This window comes from Mangifera indica, chromosome 19 (genome assembly GCF_011075055.1).
Source record: "Mangifera indica cultivar Alphonso chromosome 19, CATAS_Mindica_2.1, whole genome shotgun sequence".
Classification (NCBI taxonomy): domain Eukaryota; kingdom Viridiplantae; phylum Streptophyta; class Magnoliopsida; order Sapindales; family Anacardiaceae; genus Mangifera; species Mangifera indica.
Window position 1 is genome coordinate 4234497 of NC_058155.1, and position 21131 is coordinate 4255627.

Genomic DNA, 21131 nt, shown 5'->3' on the forward strand with positions numbered 1-21131 from the left:
GTGATTAGTCAATTATGTAGCGATGTACAGCCAAGAGAAAAAGTGAGAAGCACGATGCTGAAGAATCTAATTATTCAGAGCAACAAGAAGTGGTTTATAATAAAACTATATTATATTAATGAATTCCGCTAAAGTTAAAAATCATCGTTTTCGATCTTCAATACGGATATTCTGCCTCTTTTGTCCCCCACTTCCACAGTCCCCCAAACTTTACAATATTTACATTATATCAAAGGAAACACAAAAAGAAAGTTCTCAGTTATTTTAAAATGTTATTTTATTTCAGTTTTTTTATTTATTTAATTTGTTGAATTCGATTGAAGCGGAGAAGGGGGGATAGAGTGAGCAAATATTAGAAATATACTAAGTATATAGAAAATTAAGAAGTTTAAAAGGCAAATACATGATTTCATGCCTTTTTTGTTCATTGTTTTAAGGGTATCTACATATTTTGATAATATATATAATAACAATAAAATTATGTGTATTTTTTTTAGTACATAAATAAGTTCATACTTATGAGTGTCATCAAATGATTGAGTGATTTTGAATTAAAGATAAAATAACACCTAATCACGTAATAATACACATAAATGTATACTTATTTATGTATTTAAAATATGTACATATAATATTGCTAGTATAATAATTCTTTAGTTTGAAACTTTGAATATTTTGATAGTAATATGTTAGAATCATGTATATATTCATGATATAAAATTATTTAAATATCGAGTTATGGTATGTTTATTTTTTATTTTCGATAGATAAAAATACGCATATTATTTGTTAAAAATTTATCTTATATCATTATCATATATAATTCAATGTGTCTCCCGTAACAGTGTCAACATTTAAATTTTATTATAAAGTATGTGCATCTATCTCTATCTCTATCTCTAAGTTCTGTAGGGCTCATAAAATAATATTGCATGAAGACAAAATTTACTATAAAATTCATGTCCTTAAATAGAAAAATTTGACCTAAAATACGTTGTCGTTTGCTTATGAATTATTGAAATAAAATCCAGCAAGGCAATTATATGAATTATTTTTTATTATTAGATCCAGCAATATGGTATGATTTCCCACTTCCTTATATATTCTATATAAAATTAATAAATAAACAGCCATAAATATTAATAATGCCTTTGAAATTTTTTTTTTTAGAACTCCATTTGAGCTGAGCCGCTTACATTAGCGTTTGACTAATTATACCAAACAAATAAAATCTCAAATCTAATAACTAACTTCATAATTATAATGACTTTGAATTTCCATGATTTTAGGATTGTAATTAATTTTTCGCCATTAATACTTTACAGCTGATAATATTTGATTTCAGTCACATAAAGTTGAAAAAACTTGGTGGCTGAGCCATTGATGGTGGACCCGTTGCTCCTAATATTATCGCCTTCTTTTCTTTCTGAACTGGGCAACTGAAACTAGGCAAAGAAGAAATAAAAATATCCATGCACTTTAGCTTATATTTCACTTCCTTTGTGGGGTTTTCTCTTTTGCTAACTCAATTATGAGGTCCGTCCATTGGGCAAATGCTTATCAATTTCTCTGTGTTTCTTATCATAAAGTTCTCTGAAGAATTTTTTTATGAATTGAATTAAGTTTTTTGTAGCTCCAGTGGAATCTCTTTAGCTGAAAAAGTTTTTACTAGGTTCTTGGTTCTCTAATTCCACTGGTTTAAAAGAAAATTTATAAAGCAAGTAAACATACAAGTTTCTTCAGTTGACCCTGAAAGTTAAAAGAAAAAATTAATTAACTTTAATGTGTTATATCTATATTAAAATTATAAAAAAAAATTCTTCAAAATATCAATGAAAAATCCCTCCAAGTCAGGGATATATAATGCTTTAGAAAAACATTAGATTAACACTTAAGAAGTAATAAATATTGTAAAGAAACTTGTTTAGAAGTGTGCACTTCAAGATCAACACATAAAATATCAAGAAAGGTCAAAGATCAATTAAATTAACTAATCCAATTTCTCTAACTAATTAATAAATTCTTTGAATTCATCCAATATCTTATGGTATCTTATATTTATTAATTCAAGACTTTAAAATATCCCAAATGGGTTTGTGATCCCATTATTTTAATAATAAAAAACAGTATCGAAGTCTCTTGGAAGGCACCATAAGAAAAAACAAACCCTAATCTTATTATCAGTAAACAAATTACAATTTTCTAATCAGAAATGAGTTGAAAATAGAGTCAAAATCTAGTCAAACATCAACAGTGCTAGCTCAACAACCCTCATATTCCCACTAAAAAAAAAGAAAGATTATAATGTAAAAATTTTTAAATTTTTCTCCCACATGGGTAATGCCTTCATTAACATCACATGAAATACAGCAAACTAGCAACATCAAACTCTTAATTAATTATAATATCAAAATTAATATTAACATATTACAATATAAATTTCAGAACTGGGACATCCTTAAATAAATTTAAAAAAAAACTGAAATATAATAATTTTTCCAGAATTCATCACCGGCCTCCAATGAGTTACCAGAAGTAGTACTGATGATCAACGGCTGAAATTCAATTCAGTTCAGTGTGAACGGCGGTGATGAATTAGATCATAAGATGTTCGGCTAGACCTCGGAAGATAAACTACAGATTCTGAAACCGCACAAGTTCTTTTACAAGAAGTGTAAAGACTTACAAATCCGAACTTGCCACTTATACTTCTCCGCAACAACTTACTGCTCGTCAATACGTCGTCGTCTTCTTTATCGTTGTCGGCCTTCGAACATTCAACCAATGCAGCTACAAACGGATCCTTTCCGAAGCTGTGATCGCCATTGGAGTTGACTTTCTTCTTGAATCTGACATCAGCGTCGAATTGCAACTTTTTCAGGTTTGGGGTTCTGACTGGAGGAGGTAGAGGGAGTTGTTTCAAGAAAGATTCCTTCTTGTGGAAGCTATTGTGGTCGTTGTTGTTGTTATTGTTATTATTTGTTTTGGGAATTCCTGGCAAGTGTTCCCAAGAAAATGGCACACCAGAAAATCTAAGCGGGGCGGCGGAACCCAGGGGAGAATCCTCTGTATAATACGACGAACAGGAGGAAAATGAAGATGAAGACGAAAATGAAGGCGTTCGTCTGCAGGAAGGAGGGTTTTTGGCTACTATTTGGGCACGAGCGCTACTACTAGTCGAGGATTTCATACCTTAAGACTTTTTAGAAGAAGAAGAGAGAAGAAAATACTTCAATTATTGTTGTTTGTCTTGAATGTTTCTATTTATACAAAAGAGGTAGAAGTGAAGCCCGAAGCTGATTATTTTTGTGACATAAAAAGGGAATGAGAAGGGGGAGGGTAAAATGGGAATGAACAAACTGGTGGTGGTGATAATTGGGAAGGCCATGTTTGAATGGATGATGGATGCAGTAGGGAGTTGTTGGGGGAACATCGGATTCACATGGAGTCGAGGGGTGAGGCTGACTCAGCACTGGAGTAGAACTTGGTTCTGAATCTGGTTTTACCAAGTAACAAATTTTTACTCCATAGTAACTTGGAGTTCTAGTAAAAACCAATATGCTATATCTTTCTTTTCCTAAGTAATTTTTGCAATTATATATTAATTATTTGAATGAAGTGTTTAATAGTTTATTAAGAGTAGTGTTTCAAGAAGAAGTTGGACCAGAGTTACATGGAAACATTTAATAAATTAGCTTTTAGGGTTTGGGACCAGAGTTACAAGAAGAAGTTGGTTATGCAGTCAATTGATCACATTTATATAGATTATAAAATTATTAATATAATTAATGGTTTCAACCCATCATTGGTCAAAGCGATAGCTCTTGTTTGCAATTTTAATTATTTCGGCTGTGGAGGCCTTTCATTTATGCACGTTAGGTAATCAACTTTATAGGATCAAAAATCAAAATGAAACAATTTTTTTTTTTTCATTTGAAAAGTTATACTAAATGTTTTATGAATTGTAATAATCACAATATTGCCTTGTAGTTTCAATTAGTTACCGAAGAATTATGCTCAATGTTGCACTTGCTTTCAAAGGTCAAATACTTTCATGCATTCACTTCATTGCATCATTGTTCTCGAATGTATGTTTTGTGACGGCCAAAAAAGTATTTTCTGCACAAGGTTTGTTAAAATGACAAATTTCCATCCATTAAGTTTGAAAAAGCCAAATACCCCCTTGAAATGTTTTCGTTAATGAAATCCGTTAGACATAGAGATACAATAGTTATAGTACTTAGTATTCAAAAATTCAATCTTAAAATGATTTAAAATTAGAAAATATTACGTTAATAATTGTGTTGGACCAAAAATAATTGTTTTCTAAAAATGAGAAATTTGTGCATTAATTATGTGTGTATAAAATACACACAAATAGAGTTTACAATAGTATTTTTTTAAAGTGAATTTTGTTTTATTTTGTTGAACTTTTTAAATTTTATTAATTTTTGCAGTGTGATTTTGTTTCTGCACTTTGAATCATGCTTTAGATGTTTCCAAGAAATTTGAGCCTTTTCAAAACAAAATTAGAAGCAAAAAGGAAGATTTCATGAAAGAAGACAATCAATTATGGGCAATATTATAGTCATAATCGTGCCCATAATTACTGGGGGAAAAGAAAAGAAGAAAATGGAATTAGAAGACTGAGTGGCACACTATGTAAAGGAAAATATGTTTTTTCTAATCACCTATCATCAAAATACAACAGTTAAAGAATTTTAAGTTAGAGAAAACTTTAAGAAATAAGGAAAAGATTGAAGATTAAAGATTAAATATCAAAAAAGAAAAAGTCAAGAGAATCGAGATTTAAAGAATTAAAAGTATTTCTTATCTTTCTCTATTTTTTTTAATTGATTTAAAATGACTCTTTCTTTAACTATGTGTTGTAGTTTCAACATGATTGTTATAAGTAGCTAAACCTTTTTTCTAGTATTTATGATAAATCTATAAATTCTCAAAAATTATGTAATCAGCCTTGATTTATGATCAATGATAATGAATATTTTATTTAGTAATTGAGTTTTTAATCTCCTATTTAGTGTTAAGACATAAAACCTTGCTTGTTTGTAGATTGATGTGTTATATTAAAAAATACATATATAATTACTTCATGTCTCTACGAAACTTAGAGTTTTATTCAGAGATAAATATAAAATTTTTTGTAGGTAAATTGATTATCATAGAAATTAATGGATTTTGATTAACATTATACAACAAAAGTAGGTTAGCTCTCACATCTAATTAATATTGAAATCTTAAACCCTAGACTTCTTTATATTGATATTTTACTTCTTTATTTGTTGGATGTTTACATCTTTTCATTTATTTGACTAGTTAGTTACATCTTAATTCATTTCTCCTTTATTAGCCTTTTATTTATTTTGATAATCCTAATTACAAAACGAATTAGTACTTGATAATTAATTTATGTTAAAACGACATCTTTCTATATTACTTGGTTGACTTATACACTTGCAAGTCATAGACAACAATTAAGACATGGTAAGTGGGAACACATAAAATGAAAACTATGTGTGTCATTCTAAAATGTAAAAATGAAACATATTTAATATAACATATTATTCAATATTGGACTAATGAAAAAAAATTAATAATCACAAATTGACGGTGTAGATTTGTTAATGTGAATAAATGTAAAGCTAACAGGTGGAGGGTGGGATTACAAAAAATATCTTCAAATAAAATAATCTAAATTTTGAAATTCTCCTTTAGATCGTATTGCATATTTTATTTATTAATATTAATTATTTAAGATCTAATATTTTTTTCAAATTTTTTAATAGATTGTTAGATTAACAAAGACTTTTAGATGAATTAATAAAGTGTAGAAATAATAAAAGAAAGATACTCTATTATGGGGTTCTTGTGTGTGCATGTTTATTGGAAGATGAAAGTGATAATGTAAGCATGCTTTGTAATACCTGCAAATTCATCCAAGTTTATTTTTAGTCTCTTGAGTTTGCTTGTGATTGATTGTGCTTAATAAATCATGTGTAGGTGGATTTGGGCTTGCACAATTGTGTAGGAAGGCTAGACGCCCATGTATGTGATAGCAAAGGCAAAATAATATTTTCCTGTTTGATGTATGATAATTGGTTAAGTATGGATGACATGCACGCCCATGATACATGTCTGTATATAAGTAGGCACACGCTCGTGTGTCATGCACTTGCATAGTCAAGAGGTTTGAATCTTGGATAAAGATGTGTTTCACAAAGATGTCGAAATATACCATTAATGTGTAATGACATACACACCCATATGTAAATACTATACGCCCATGTGTCATGATTTTTTAATAAAAATAAAAAGAACTTGGACACATTTGGTTGAGGGAAATCACATATTATTCAGTAGAGAATAAAAAGATGAGAGGGACTTTGGAGTCTTTAAGGCTTAAAGATGCAAAAGGAAGCTTTTTGGGATTAATCTTAGCCACGAGATGAGCTATTGGGTGTCAGAGGAAAGGTAAGTAAGTGATCTTCCCTTGTATAATTTGAAACTTTCGATACTGTTATGAATGGATATGTTATATGTAATTGTGGTTGTATCTAAATTATTTACATATTTTGATATTAATGAGTTGATGTAGTAATTGATTTTATGTTTTGGAACTATTATTACTTAGTTGATTCATATATCTTCACGTATGTATATACTCGGTTTAGAAGGAATGAATATTAGTTGTAATTTGACTATCTTCTTGTTATATTTTTATGGTGGGGATAATGACAGAATAGAAATCCCTATTTGCTAATTCGTCTTGAGGAATGTTTGATCTTGTTGCATGAACTATGGTATTTTAGTATGGTTTTGACTGTATGAGTTAAGGATTAACTTGGCTATGTGGATTGAGTAATTGGATGTGTTTTTTGAATCAGTGTTATGCCATGTTAATTATGTTTGAATCAATGGTTTGTTGATATATTGTGAAGTTGGAATGTGTAGTAAGATTTTGGCCATGAGATATGACTTTTTCAAAGGGTGATGGCAGTGTTTGGTAGTCTAGAAAATGCAAAAACACAAAGTTCTAAATTCTGGAAAAGTTATGACATGGACCCATATGCTTTTAGGAAAATTCTTCCCATGTTAATTGAAGTCATGTGAGTGTGGAAATGGGAATAGACACATGCCTATATCGTATGAGACACACGACCATGTGTCTTGCCCAAAGTATACACCCTCTATGTGTCTAGTTTGCATGCCCATGTGAATGAGTAACACACCCCTAAGTACTTTTAGGAAAAATTGGATAAAAAGATATGTGAAGTACATAAAGTTCCGATGTGAGTATTTGGGTTTGGAAATAACTACCCTTATAAAGAAAGAAAGAAAAATATGAATTAAGGCCTTAACGAAGGCAATATAAGATTAATATTGGATAAATGTATCAGACTATATAGAAGATGGCATAAAGGAAATTTAGGTCTCTAACTATATGAACAATGACACGAACCCCGACCAAAGTGATTTTGAGTTGAAAACTGAAAATGATGTACTATGATCTTATGACTTGTCACTAAGTTATATATAGTGTGACATATCTATAGGATTTTGGCAAGAAAATTAAAATTTTTAGATCATATTCACATCATATGTAACAATGGTAATATAAAATTTACATGTTGTTTCAAGAAATAAAACATATAAATATATAAACTACTTTGTACCTTGTAATTTGATTTGAAGTTTGGAAGCTTGAATCACTAAAATAAGTGATCTTTGACTTGCACTCTTCAAGGAAGAAAAATGGAAGCTTTCCCGACAAAAGAAGAAGAATAAGAGAAAATGTAATATTTTTCTACATTTCTCTCTCTTTTATTAAACTAAAACTTGATATTTATCAAGTTTAAATCATATGTCTAATTCCCATTGGTTGATAAATAAAAGTAAATCATAATTTGACATATGTTGAATAATTTGTGCCTAAAATTATTCATGCAACTTTCTAAATAATTTAAAAGGTGCAAAATGATAATTTCACCTTTTTTTCGAATTTTATTCAAAAAACACAATTTTTATCCTCAAAAAGTGCTAACCAACCATAGATAAATATTTTCAGTTTCTTAATATCATTTTCTTCCTTGAAATATGAGTGTGGCCTTCAAGGTTCATAGTGATATAGTCGTGGGCTCCATATCGAATGATACGTTTCATTATATCACTATATAACTCAAAACTGTCGTTAACCAATATAATTCGTTTTTCGCTATAAAACGAAGCTCCCACTAATCATGTGGTGTCATCTATTAATGTCCCATGACCCCTACATCACAATGAAGTACACGCTTCATATAATGTCAAATGAACCTTTTTTACTCACACTTACCGTGTAATTCAATTCCTTCGTCGTTACATCCCAATTAAACTTGGATTTATGAAATATCAAAATCTAATATTTAATCTTTTCGAATATCAAGTAATACATCATAACATGTCACATCAAAACTCTCTTCATGTGGTCTTTTATCTACACTGGTCAATGTCTTAGATTTTCATATTTCTCGATATTCATATGGAAACTCAGGAGCAGTCGAGCTGACAGATCCTTATATGATCATCACTTGTCTTCTCGCTCAAGCAACATATGATCAAAACGGCTTCTGAACGAGACATGATTAGCCTTATGGTATACACCATATAAACCATACGTTACAGAACGAAACACAATTGTGATATCTTAAGTCAAAGGATCTATACACTAGTATGATTTACGATGTATCATTGACTATATATTAATGCCCATGTGATTATTGTTCAGCAGTCACGTTCGATAAACAATATAATATAATAACCTTTGATCAATTCTCTAATCATCAAACGATTCTATTGTTTACCCATGTATATATCCACTATATCTAATATCATCCACTGATATATTGTGATGATATAGCACACACCCACTATGCAATACTATTGCCCAAACAGATTACCTATGCAGGAAACGATTTGATGATGTTTATTAAAATTCATCGGGACCTTTCACATGTCACATGTATGTAGCTAATATGGATGTAATATATTACTACAACATAGATATAAAAGTGACACAGAAAACATGTGAAGTATGACATAACTCTTCTTTTATTAATAATGTATATACAAGATATACAACCCTTGAAACCAACAAAGCGATTGGTTTTTAGGGCATATTCTAACAATATCATCAAGCTATGAGTAGTGTGACATATTATCAAGCTATGTGCAGTGTGATCAAGCCACTGAGTTGTGTGTAGTGTGACAGTGAAAGTATCAAGGCTAGTCTATGTGACTTTAATACCTTAATATGATTATATATCGGTGTAAGACACTTTAGCATTTGGGATACTAATGCATGCATTGACGTTGGGCGTCTTAGCATCTAAGATGCATGTGCAATAACAAGGCAGGTCTGAGGTCTCTTTACTTTTATGATATGGTATCCATAACCTGAAGCTTGATCAGAATTGACATTTAAGATGTCTCATGTTTCACCAGGCGTCTGAATGTTGACGTACATCATTTGGCTTTAATCATCTGAGATGACACCGTCATTAAGGATTAGATGCCGGATCCCGAGATTATGCATATGGGCATTGGGGATGCTAGAGAAAGAATCATGATATCACAAGAAAATTGATCAAAAGACACATATGAGATTGGGATTAACTGTGATGTGTATTAATACATTGGGTATCGTAGGGTTACCTACTTACTAAGTGTGTTTCACTCACTGTTTTCCTTTGTGGTTTTGCAAGTAAGATTATAAAGTAACAGGGTGATAGCGATGAGCCAACGGTTAGCTCGAGACAACGCATGAGGCATGGGCATTTTGGTTATTTGGCATGATGGTTCATATTGATGTATCTAAATTTATTTGTGATATTGGTGTACTCAATTTTTTGATATTGGATTTCAAACAATGAGATTGATATTATATTTTATGATACTTTTGGGGATTATGAAAGTGAATTATTTACTACGTTATTATTTATTGCATCGTGTGTTTGGGGAAAATTTTAGTTAACACACCTCTTCAGATACTTATTCCAATTAAGGGTATGTATCTGAAAAGGGATGTTATATGTTTAATGAAATATGTGTCGTGGATTAATTATATTGATAAATTGTAGTAAATTGGTAAATTAAATTGATAAATTAACATTAATTATAATGATTAAATTTTCATTTTTATATAAAGGGTAATTTTGCACATTCAAATAAACAAAGTATGAATATATAATTTAAATGTATTTTAATTTATAGGGGTGCTTTTGTCATTACATTAGAAAATGGTAAATCGGTAATTTATTTTGAAAACTAACAAAAGACACTAATAGAATTGGATAATAGGGTGAGATAATCATTTCAGCAAACCTTGGGTGGAAAATAGTCTTTTGATTTTTTGCAAATTCAATTAAAACTGAACGACTGTTTCCACCTAAGGTTTGATGAAATGACATATTCCCACTCTTTAATCTTGAAGCCAATTTCCAATCCATAAGTTAAATTTGTTAAATTTTTTATAAAAATATTGAAAAGGCAAAAAAGTTCTCTAACTATACAATGTTATTCCCCCAAAATTTTATTAAATAATTTGTATACCCTAATATATTTTAATTTCAATTAAGAATAAAAAAATACTAGTACAAGTATAAATAAGGGTGTAAATGTCATATGTTTTGGGTAAATTATAATTTTTAAAAATTTTATGGTTCATAATGAAAATTTTTAAGGCTTTTTATAAATTCTATTTTTAAAAATATATGGAAAAATATGATAATTTCTAAAACAAGATAGAGGAAATATTTATTTGCCCCTAGTAAATTTTAAAAAATGACACTTACAACTCCACTTTCACTTCATATCATGATATTTAAACAAAATAACATAAATACATTTTGGTCATTAAAACTAACGGTTGACCTTAATAGACTGTAAAAAACTGGTTTTTTTCAAATTTAAAGACAAAAATTTGTCATTTCATCAAACCTTGGGTGGAAAATTGTTCATTGGCCTTCAATTAATTCTTAATTTTGAGATGGACAGAATATTTATTTTATACCTTTTTTAAAAATGTTAAATAATTCTAGACGATGCATTCTAATCTTATAGCATAATTCTTTTTAATTCTTTGTTTACTAGAGATTTTAATTAAGTTGTTTTTTTTCAAATTTGAACATTAAGATTTCAATTTTTTCTTTTTTTAACTTATTCTCCAGAATAATTCATATATCCTTGACCATTTACATGTTTAATGTCTTTATCAATTGCTAAATGGACATCAACAAAATTTTTTACACCAAATATTTTTAGGAAACGATTATTTTAGTTTTTAATCTCATAAGGGATAATTTGAGTGATAAAAAATAAAATTTTATGTATAAAAATTCTTAATTTATCTGGGCCAATGATTATAGGACCAAATATTAAACTCATAATTTTATACGTTCAGTGTGATTGGTCCAGTCCTAAAGGAATCGTCTGAGTCTAGCTCAGATGGGATTCCTCATTATCAAAAAATTATATTTTTTAGTTTTTCGGTTTGTTGAAACTAAATAATAAATTTAAAGAAATTTTTTCTTTCAGAATATTAAGTTATCTGTAGTATTTAAAATTGTTCATTTGTTCTTTCCGCTCATATAAAAAAATTGTATTCAATTTATAAAAGAAAATTGGGTAAATTTTGTAATTGAAAATTCACTTACAAAACCTTATTTATGGAAGAAACAAAGGTAGAGCGGAGTTCATTAATGGTCCAAAATTTCACAGGCTCTTGGCCCATCATTCTCATTTGGGCCAGAGGCGAAGGGTAACATGTGGTTCTGCAGGAGTATTAATCTTTCAACCCCTTCCGACTAGGACAAAAATAACCGATTCAACCCATATGTTCAAGATAGTAATTTACCTTGATGTTTTGAAAAGTAACAATGTCACCCAAAAGAATTGCAAGTAGGGCATTTACTCGTCATCCCACTTCAGTTCTACCAGATACATTCAAAACTATCCTTAACAGTTTAGTATAATAAGACTTTAACCTGTAGATTCTGAAATTGATTCTAAAACCTGAAGGGCGAAATATTTTTAATTTTATTTCTTCATCCATCACTTAAAATATTGTATATAACCTGAAAGCTTTTTTTTTAAATGTATATTTGTCGATGATATTCATTTTTGTTTTGGACGTTTAATTTTTAGTGGCTAAAAGACTTATTCTCACCCAAGGTTCATAGACAACATTCTTCATTCGGACACGGTGTCAAAAAAGGGGAGGGATATAGAAGTCGGCCAGTGACAGTGCCAGAAAATGTAAGGGATATAAAAGTGGGTCAGTGATGGCATCGAGAAAGAGAGAGAAAAAAGAAAAAAACTCTAAGGGGAAATGTAATATTTTAACATTTAATCTTAAGAAAAATTGTTAATTTTGTAGACGTAGAAGGAAAATGGAAAATATTATATTATTTTTAATATATTACTAGTGAAATAATGATTTTATCTTAAAAATTTAACTAATTTTGCTAATTTATCCAGAGATGAGTATTTCAATTTTTAATTGTTAATAGGTATCAATTTGAGAATGTAATGAACCTTGGGTGAGAATAAGTCCTTCGGCCATTTTTACTAATTCGAAGTTCATTTTTAATTACGGGCTTTAAAAATAATTAGTAGAGGTGCCGAATGCAATAGTATTTTTTAATAACTTTAATTATAATTATATCCTTTAATTACCCATCACGTCCATAGTATTTGCTTGTTTTCTTTTCTGTTATCTGTCCATGGATTTAGCTCAAAGTGGACATTTTATTTTGTTTTTGACTATGTTAAGAACCTAATCTATTGAAATGCATAAACTCTGTTTAAGGTTTCTTTATCATGAATTAGAAGAAATGGTAAAAATGCAATTGATTCTATTAGAGATAAATTTTAAAAACTGACAATTTTCACTACGATTATTTAATTTGACATGATACGATATAAAAAAAATTAGAGTAGGATTGAGGTTTTTTACACAAAATTTCATTTAGATAAACTTAACACGATTTGAAACTAAATCAAGTTATATTAAGACAAGACTGATGTTTGTTTGGCACAGGCAAAGAAGGAGATCAGAGACAGACAGAGAGAATATTGGAAATTGAAGTTCAAGAAGGGGTAAAACTAAAGTTTATAAAAGTTTTAGGGGGTGATTGCAAATAGAAAAAAGATGAAAACTTTATATAAGGAAAATGTGATTTTCAAAATTAAAAAAAATTTAGACAAAGATAAAATTATTAATTTTTAAAATTTAGAAAGAAAAATATAATGAATTATATATTTTTTAAATAATATTATTAAAATAATAATTTTAAATTTAAATTTAATTGAAAATCATAACATAAATTAATTCATAGGTGATATTTTAGATTTTTTAAAATAGGCAATTGTGAGTCGCGATGGGAATAAATCTTTGGGCCCTTATAAATATATTTAAAAAAAAATTAAGGAAATGAAGCATACTATTGTTGGCATTAATTTGCGTGTAAAACAATAGAGAACTTGTTTATTTTACATTTACTCTCGGAATTAAACCATCTTAGAATGGCTTAAATTACATGAGTTAGTGTGAATCTAAATCAACCCCTCTTCAACAGCGATCTCATCATCATCAACAAATTTCTCCAATCGCCATCTTCAGAAAGTTGCTTCAATTAATCAAAGTCTCCTCAAGGCAAGGTAAGCCAGTAATCTATATCCCACGAACATAAAAAACAACACTCCAACGCTCACCGCAGGGCTAATTTGCCCCACAATATCCTCTTCAACAAACTTACAATTCGCATTTTCCATGTCTCCGCCTATTGATCCATGGCGTAACGAGCACCCCAATTGAGCTGAGATTTTCCCGCCGTTGCCATATTGAACGTCGATCAGCAGCCTGTAAGTGTAATACGTGGTCGAAATGTACTTAATCCACGCCATGCACGACGGCATTTTATGCACATAATACCCACCTGTCAGAACAAACGCTAGCATTGTGACAGTGACAATGGTTGACGCCTGCTTTGCGTCCATTATAATTGCCCCTAAAGCGAGGCCAAGCCCCTGAGAGACGAGCACATAGCCGAGAAGCACCAAAAGGGTTAGCAGAAAAGCTCCGAATTCGGGCTTTAATCCGGTCATCCAGTAGGTCACTATGAGGAAAACTGTGGGGAGAATGAGGTCCATTGGCAAGTCGCCGATGATTCGCGACATGAAATACGACGAAAGAGTGTACATACCAGACATTCTCTCTTTCAAAAATATTGCGCGGTCTTGAGGGAAGGCGAAAACTGAATTAAACGAAGGCAAAACTCCCCAGAAGATCGAAATGAAGAAGAAGAGTCCGAGGCGATCTTGAATGTCTCGGTTGTCAGAGTGCCACCACATCAATCCGGCTAATAATGAAGCTGAAATCACTTGGAAGACTCTTAAGGCGTCGAAAGATTCATGTTTTCGTTCTTTCAGGCTTCTCTGGAGGAGAATGGTGAATTGATTCAACCATGTGGAAACTCCGAATGTGTAATTATTATTCCGATGTTCCCTCGAGGAAGAATGGCATATAAAATTTGCCTCTTTTGATTGAATATTTGCTGCTTCCATACATAGAGCTTTCACTTTTGGAGCCAATAAATTGTTGTAGGAATTAACCAGAGAGAGCTTTACATTTGGCTTATCTCTTTCGCTTGCTCCATCAGAATGAGACACACCTGAGAAAAAATCCAAAGAATTAAAGTTAACTGATTAGACATTTAATGATTTGATTAACATCAATTCCAATCAAATGTAAAAAAATGCAAATGACGATAAGACATTGGGGTCTTTGCGAATATGACCCATATAATTCTAATGTCTACTGAACCTTTACAAATGTCGATCTAAAATTTAAAGGAGGGAGGATTTGTCAATGAAACATATGTAATTTAATTTAATACCATTAGTGTTAAGGTCTAAAAAGAAGAAACACGAGGAGGAGAAATAAAATGGAAGACGCAACTAATAAGGAATCTTAATTAGGAAATTAACAACTCAAAAGCATGAATAAATAAGATAGAGATTTTTTATAAAACACGTATCAGAATGAATTTATTTAGTGGATTAATGGAAGAAAGATTACATTGAGAATCTCATTAAACACACACGTAACTAAAAGTTGAAAAGAGAAAAGGCAATACATTGACAAGGCATTCTTAGTGGAGTTGCTTTAATTTGCAGCAAAAAGCAAAGATCAAACCAATAATAATTCTAATTATATTAATAAAATAATAATACCAAAAAATAAATTGATTCAAACCCTAAAGTGAATAAGCTATTGGTCCAAAGGGGAATAATGGGGTTTGTTTGTGAATTGAATTGGATGTCTGTTAGATTATAAAAAGGCTGATTAAGAAAATGTTTAAAAGTCGAAGTTAGTGTCATTTACAGACAGATATTAATGAGTAGCAAAGAGAATAGGGATATCGAATGAATATGAAAGAAAAAAAAAGCTGACCGATGTTGGTGGTCCACTAAAGCCTTTGGTGGAAGCTACCACTATCTATTTTGGTACCACTTACTTTATAATTTTAATTACTATTTCTTCTTTGAATTTTTTAAACCACAAAGAAGAAGAGAAGAAGAAGAACACTTTACGACTCTTAATATGGGACTCTTAATATGGGAAAAAAAGATGAAGATGAATCAATGGCTTCTCTACAAATGGTGCTCTTCTTCAACATTGAAAGTGAAAGGAAAAAGGGAGAAAGCGAGGAAAGATCTTTCAGATTTGGATTCATGATGAATGCGGGACAGGTTTATAGACCAAAATCAAGAAAATAATCTGAGAAACAAAAGAACACATATAAAACTAATTAATCTTTAATAAGGCATGTGGCATAATCATATCTTATATATATAGACAGGCTGTACAAGAACATAATATATATGTTAATTATATATAAATATAATACTATATAATATAAATATATATAAAGGGAGAACAAGTAACTAGTGGCAACCATTATCGAGAGACAGGGATGCGACGTGTCACTTCCCAAATGCTCTTACTCTAAATTATATATTTATGTAACAAACAAAAGATGCTTTCTCACGCTATCAATGTCGTCACTAGTCATTAAACTTAAGATTCAAATTAATTAGAATAATCATGCTGACCAAGAATAGATTTAAGAAGATAATTAAATAATTAAGAACAAAGTTAATCTTTCTGTTTTTGATTCTTTTAATCTTAATTAAAGTTTGTTTAAACAAGAGTCCAGAGATCCACCCACTCGATATGCACTTCATCTACAAACTACACAGTTGCATTTTGAATTATTTTGATTAATTAATTATACATACCCTACCAAATTATTCCTATTCAAAGATTTTTCCACGTCATTATAATTGTTGAATCAAATCAAGGTTGTCAAATTGGTTTCTTCCTTAAGGGGTGAAACATAAATATTAAATTATCTATTTGTCACTACCCACTTGAAAATTATTATTTTAAATCTAATTGATTCCGATCTAATAATCTCAAAAAATTAAAATAAGAACTAAATTAACTAAGCATGCATGGCATCCGCCGAAAATGCAGAAAGACTTTATGTTATAAATGTGAGGACATTAATTGTTCAGGATAAAGAGTTCCACGACTTATGGGTAACAAAATGTAAGTAAGTCAACTAAGTTGTCCAAACATTTAATTCAGTTTGTTCTGGTCAATAGCTTATTATTATGATATTTCACAAGTTTAATTGATATGATCCATGTGGCCCATAATTAAGATCATATATTGTAAATTCCTGTAGAAAAGGATATGATTATACATAATAAATAAATTATTTTATTTTATATATAGATCTAAGTGTGGTCAAAAGCCTAAAGATATTCGAAATATTCTGAACAGAAACTCATGTCTCATACTATAATGGAAAAGAAAATAAGACACGTGTACAAGAACAAGCATAATTTTCCAATAAAACCATAAAAGAACTCAGAAGATTCTAAAAAAGTCAAATATCACATGTTATTAAAACAGTAATATGATTTTTATCTGGTAGATAATGTCAAAAGAAGCTTATAATGGTAACGAATTTCATAATAATAAAACTATAGGTTAAAAAAATAAAATATGAAATAGATAAAAGATGATGATACTAATTGTGCAGCATGAATGGGGCACAAATGTATAGTGAAGTCTGGCCCAGAAAATTTAGTGCTCATAAGGTTTAAAAAATTTCATTTTAGTCCCTAAAGGGATGAATTAAAACTATAACGATTAACGAAGAGGAAAAGGAATCAAATTGTTAAAGCTTACGTACCATTAGCGAGATCAAGGAGAAAATCAGCGGGATTCATGGGGAAAGACGGCGAGAATCCAACCGAAGCAAAATATCCCATGGCGTCTCTGGCTTTACCAAAATACAAACACCTCCCCTCGCTCAGCAACATCACAGAGTTAAACATCTGAAAAACTCGGCTCGACGGTTGATGCATAGAGGTTATTATAGTTTTTCCTCTCTGCGCCAGCGACTCCAACGTCAATACCAGTCGATAAGCAGCCGTCGCGTCCAAGCCCGACGTAGGTTCGTCGACAATCAGCAGGCTAGGGTTTATTAACATCTCGTGAGCTATACTTACTCGCTTTCGTTCTCCGCCAGACACGCCTCGAATAAAACTGTTTCCGATTATCGTGTTTTGGCATTTCGTTAAGCCTAACTCGGTGATGACTGACTCAGCGTTTGAAGTTTTTTCCTCTTTTGTTAGTGTGTTTGGGAGGCGGAGTAGGGAGCAGAAGATTAGGGTTTCGCGGACTGTGAGATGGGGGTAAAGGACGTCGTCTTGGGTGACAAATCCGGTGAGTTTTGATATGTGTTTATTTGGTTTTTTGTTGTTGGCAAGGATTGTTCCGGTGAAGCCTTGTCCTTGGAGTCTCCCTGCAAGTACATTCAGAAGCGTTGATTTTCCACTCCCGGATGGGCCAAGGACGGCCAAGATTTCACCGGGGGAAACCATGCCTGTGATTCCGTTTAAAATTGTTCTCTCTTGAAGATTAGTCGTCGATCTTTGATTAGGCGTTGTAAGTCCATGGTTAATCATGCGTCTGATGCTGCTCCCTTTCGTTTTGTTCTCCATCTTTAGCCGGTAAGAAATATCGACAAACTGCATGATAAAAAAATTCGTCAAGTTTAGTTATTTCCTTTCAAACCCAGTACTTTTAAAAACTATCAAAAGCACCGTCGATTCAAGCCGTTTCCCTGTTGACTTGGTTATTGAAACACATTAAAAAAAAGTCTACCTTGAGAGTGATGGGATGACAAGAAGACATTAAAGAAGGAAGCTGGTCACGCGAATCCCGAGGATGACGGGAGGGTTGATCGTGGCGGTCGGTTGAATCTCCGAAGGGAGGCTCAACAGCGGCTAAGCTAGGCATTTTATGGAGGAAAAAGTGAAGGGAAAATAACGAAGAGAAAATGATGGTGGTTAATTGAATGAAGAGAGACCAAAAGTAGAGAAGATGAAGGGGTATTTATTTAGGGGGAATTGGTGGAGAGTGGCTGCCACGTCAAAGGAAAATGCCCACAGCAAAAAGAGGTACGTGGCAGTAGGGAGTGACACTTGGCAGCTTCTGAAGGAGGGTTCATGGAAAGTGCTTTGTTGAACGCCGTTCATCTTTCCGTAACTTTTTCTCTTTTAATTTCTGTCTCCCTCTTTCTTAAGAAAGAAAGACAGAGAGACATAACATAAATTATACATATACAAATGTACATGCATGAATGTGTGTACAGTGGATAGAGGACCTTATTCAAACATAAAATCATATCGTTCAATTTTAAATGCATGAATATTTTCGATGTTTCATAGAACTATTTAGTATCTTTCAAACCTGTAATGTAATTGATAATATATAATGTGAAATATAGGAAAATTATAATAAATGTCTAAAATTATAGGGTGTTAAATAAAATTGTCTAAATCTCTAAGGTTTAAGTAAAAATACTTTTAATTTGGGAAATAAGCTATTTGAACGTATAATTTTTAAAATTCAAATCTGTTTTTTAGATTTTTAAGTAATTTTTTTATTATTAACATTCTAAGGTATTTCAATATATCGATTTATTCATAACATATTATTTTCAATGTTGTTTTCACGAATTAATTTTTTTCGATTCGAATTCAAAAATACAAATTTCTTCTTTCTGAACGAACTCGTAGTAATTGATATTAAATAAAAATGAGAGTAAATATGAGTATTTAAGTGATATATGAAATATATGTAATGATAGTAAGAGTGAGAGAGTTTATATAAATGTGATGAAGGATAATTTAGGTATTTTAAAAAAAAAATTAGGGCGTTTTTGCTTAGAAATAGGGAATTTGGATATTTTTGCTTAGAAATTAGATATTTTTGCTTAATAGAGGGGTAATTTGGCCATTTATTATAATTTCCCTGAAATATAATTATGTTTTACCTATAAAGTTTATATGTTGATAATAACTAATTAAAGCTAACAATTTCTTTCGAGCATGTTAACATAATTCCTGTTACGTGTTTGATTTTTCAGTAATATATGTATAGAGAGAGAGAGATTAAAACCATATGTATGAAAATTGAGCATAAACTAAAATATATCGTTTACTTTTAGCTGGATTCGATATAATTGTGACTTCAATGCTCTATCCGATTGGATATTTAGATTACTCAATTATATAATAATACATCATCTAAATATTTAATTAGGTATTTAAAATTAGATGTAAACAGGTCTATTACATTTAAAATGAGTATCAAATTGGTTACTAATAATGAGATGTTATTATATAATTGGATTATTTGACTTTATATTGATAATATAATTATTTAATTAGCATAGTATTTTTAAGTTAATTATAGTATTATGTTTTAGTAGATTTATTTTTTAACGAAAAATCTCATCTAATTTAAACTGGTTTTTCGAATGAAACCAATCACATCAAATACATTGGAGAGACTTGAATCCAAGATTATCCCCTGGGAGTCCAACTCTATCCTTTTATTACCCAAGGGCTAAGTTTAAGTAGATTGATGCTAAAAAAAAATTACGTATAAAGTATGTACAAGACATTAATTAGATACTACACACTTAACATTTATACAGAATTTGGCATCAAAATTTCAATGACTAAGACCTATGTAGCACAGAAACAGAAACGAATAAACGTGAAAACGCAAAAACAGAAACGTAGAAATGTATTTTTTTAAAAATATAGGAAACAAAAATGTGAAAAAACTTATAACTATGAAAAATATAAGGGTTTTTTTTATAAATACCAAATTTTTTATAACAAAAACATATAAACTTATATAGTATAAAAATAAATAATAAAAAAATGAAGAGAAAAAATACTATAAAATATAATCATAAAACCTATTGTAAATTATTCTTGAGCATACACATGTAGATATTTAAGAAAAAAACAACAATACTCACCAATTTATATAATATGTTAGATAAGAGATAAGTAACACATCGAAAAGTGGAGAAGAAATAAATTCAATATAATATTTAAAGACATTTCTAATTTGAAAATACAAAAGATGTGTATTCAATCGATGTCATTATTTTTCTTTTAAAAGAAACATGTTTCAAAATTTTTTAAAAATTTCAAAATGATCTGAAACGTTTTTTACAAGTTTCAGAGAGTTTCAAAAATAAAAACATTTTCGAAACGTAAAAACACACTCCATTGTGAGTTTTCATGCTATTTTAACTAAGTCAATACATGTATAATAAAGAAAGCCCTTTGGAATGAGAAGTAGTTCGCAGCCTAAAAACTGAAAGGGCAATTACTGCCACTTTCGGGATTTGGGATGAACAACAATTAACGCCCAGCAGCAGCTGCAACTGCAGCAAGAAAATTTAGTAAAGAGAAAGAAAGTTGTGTGGGTAGTTGACAAAGCTGGTGTCACTGGTTCAAAACGCCGCTACCCAGCCAGTGTTGCAGTACTTGACCTGTGTCATGTCTTCGGTTCATTGAATGTCAATTCTCTTTGTCAGTATCCTCAACCGAACAAATTTATCATTATTTTTTAATCTATCTAATTAAAGAACCTTTGAGAATAGAGAGATGTTGATTTATCTTCAGAT

General features: G+C 30.5%; 2 protein-coding genes across 2 annotated transcripts; both read right to left on the reverse strand.

Moving 5' to 3' along the window:
- Window positions 1–2276: 2276 nt before the first annotated feature.
- LOC123203601 lies at window positions 2277–3326 on the reverse strand. Its single transcript, XM_044620038.1, has 2 exons — window positions 2531–3326; window positions 2277–2499 (listed from the first exon to the last, which is right to left on the reverse strand). The coding sequence occupies exon 1, from the start codon at window positions 3188–3190 to the stop codon at window positions 2573–2575; it is 618 nt and encodes a 205-aa protein (XP_044475973.1). The 5' UTR covers window positions 3191–3326; the 3' UTR covers window positions 2277–2499; window positions 2531–2572.
- Window positions 3327–13483: 10157 nt separating this feature from the next.
- On the reverse strand, window positions 13484–18503 carry LOC123202776 (ABC transporter G family member 25-like). The gene is made up of 3 exons (XM_044618895.1): window positions 18302–18503; window positions 17325–18165; window positions 13484–14729 (listed from the first exon to the last, which is right to left on the reverse strand). Exons 1-3 carry the CDS (start codon window positions 18434–18436, stop codon window positions 13696–13698), a joined length of 2010 nt encoding a protein of 669 aa, XP_044474830.1. The 5' UTR covers window positions 18437–18503; the 3' UTR covers window positions 13484–13695.
- Window positions 18504–21131: the final 2628 nt, after the last annotated feature.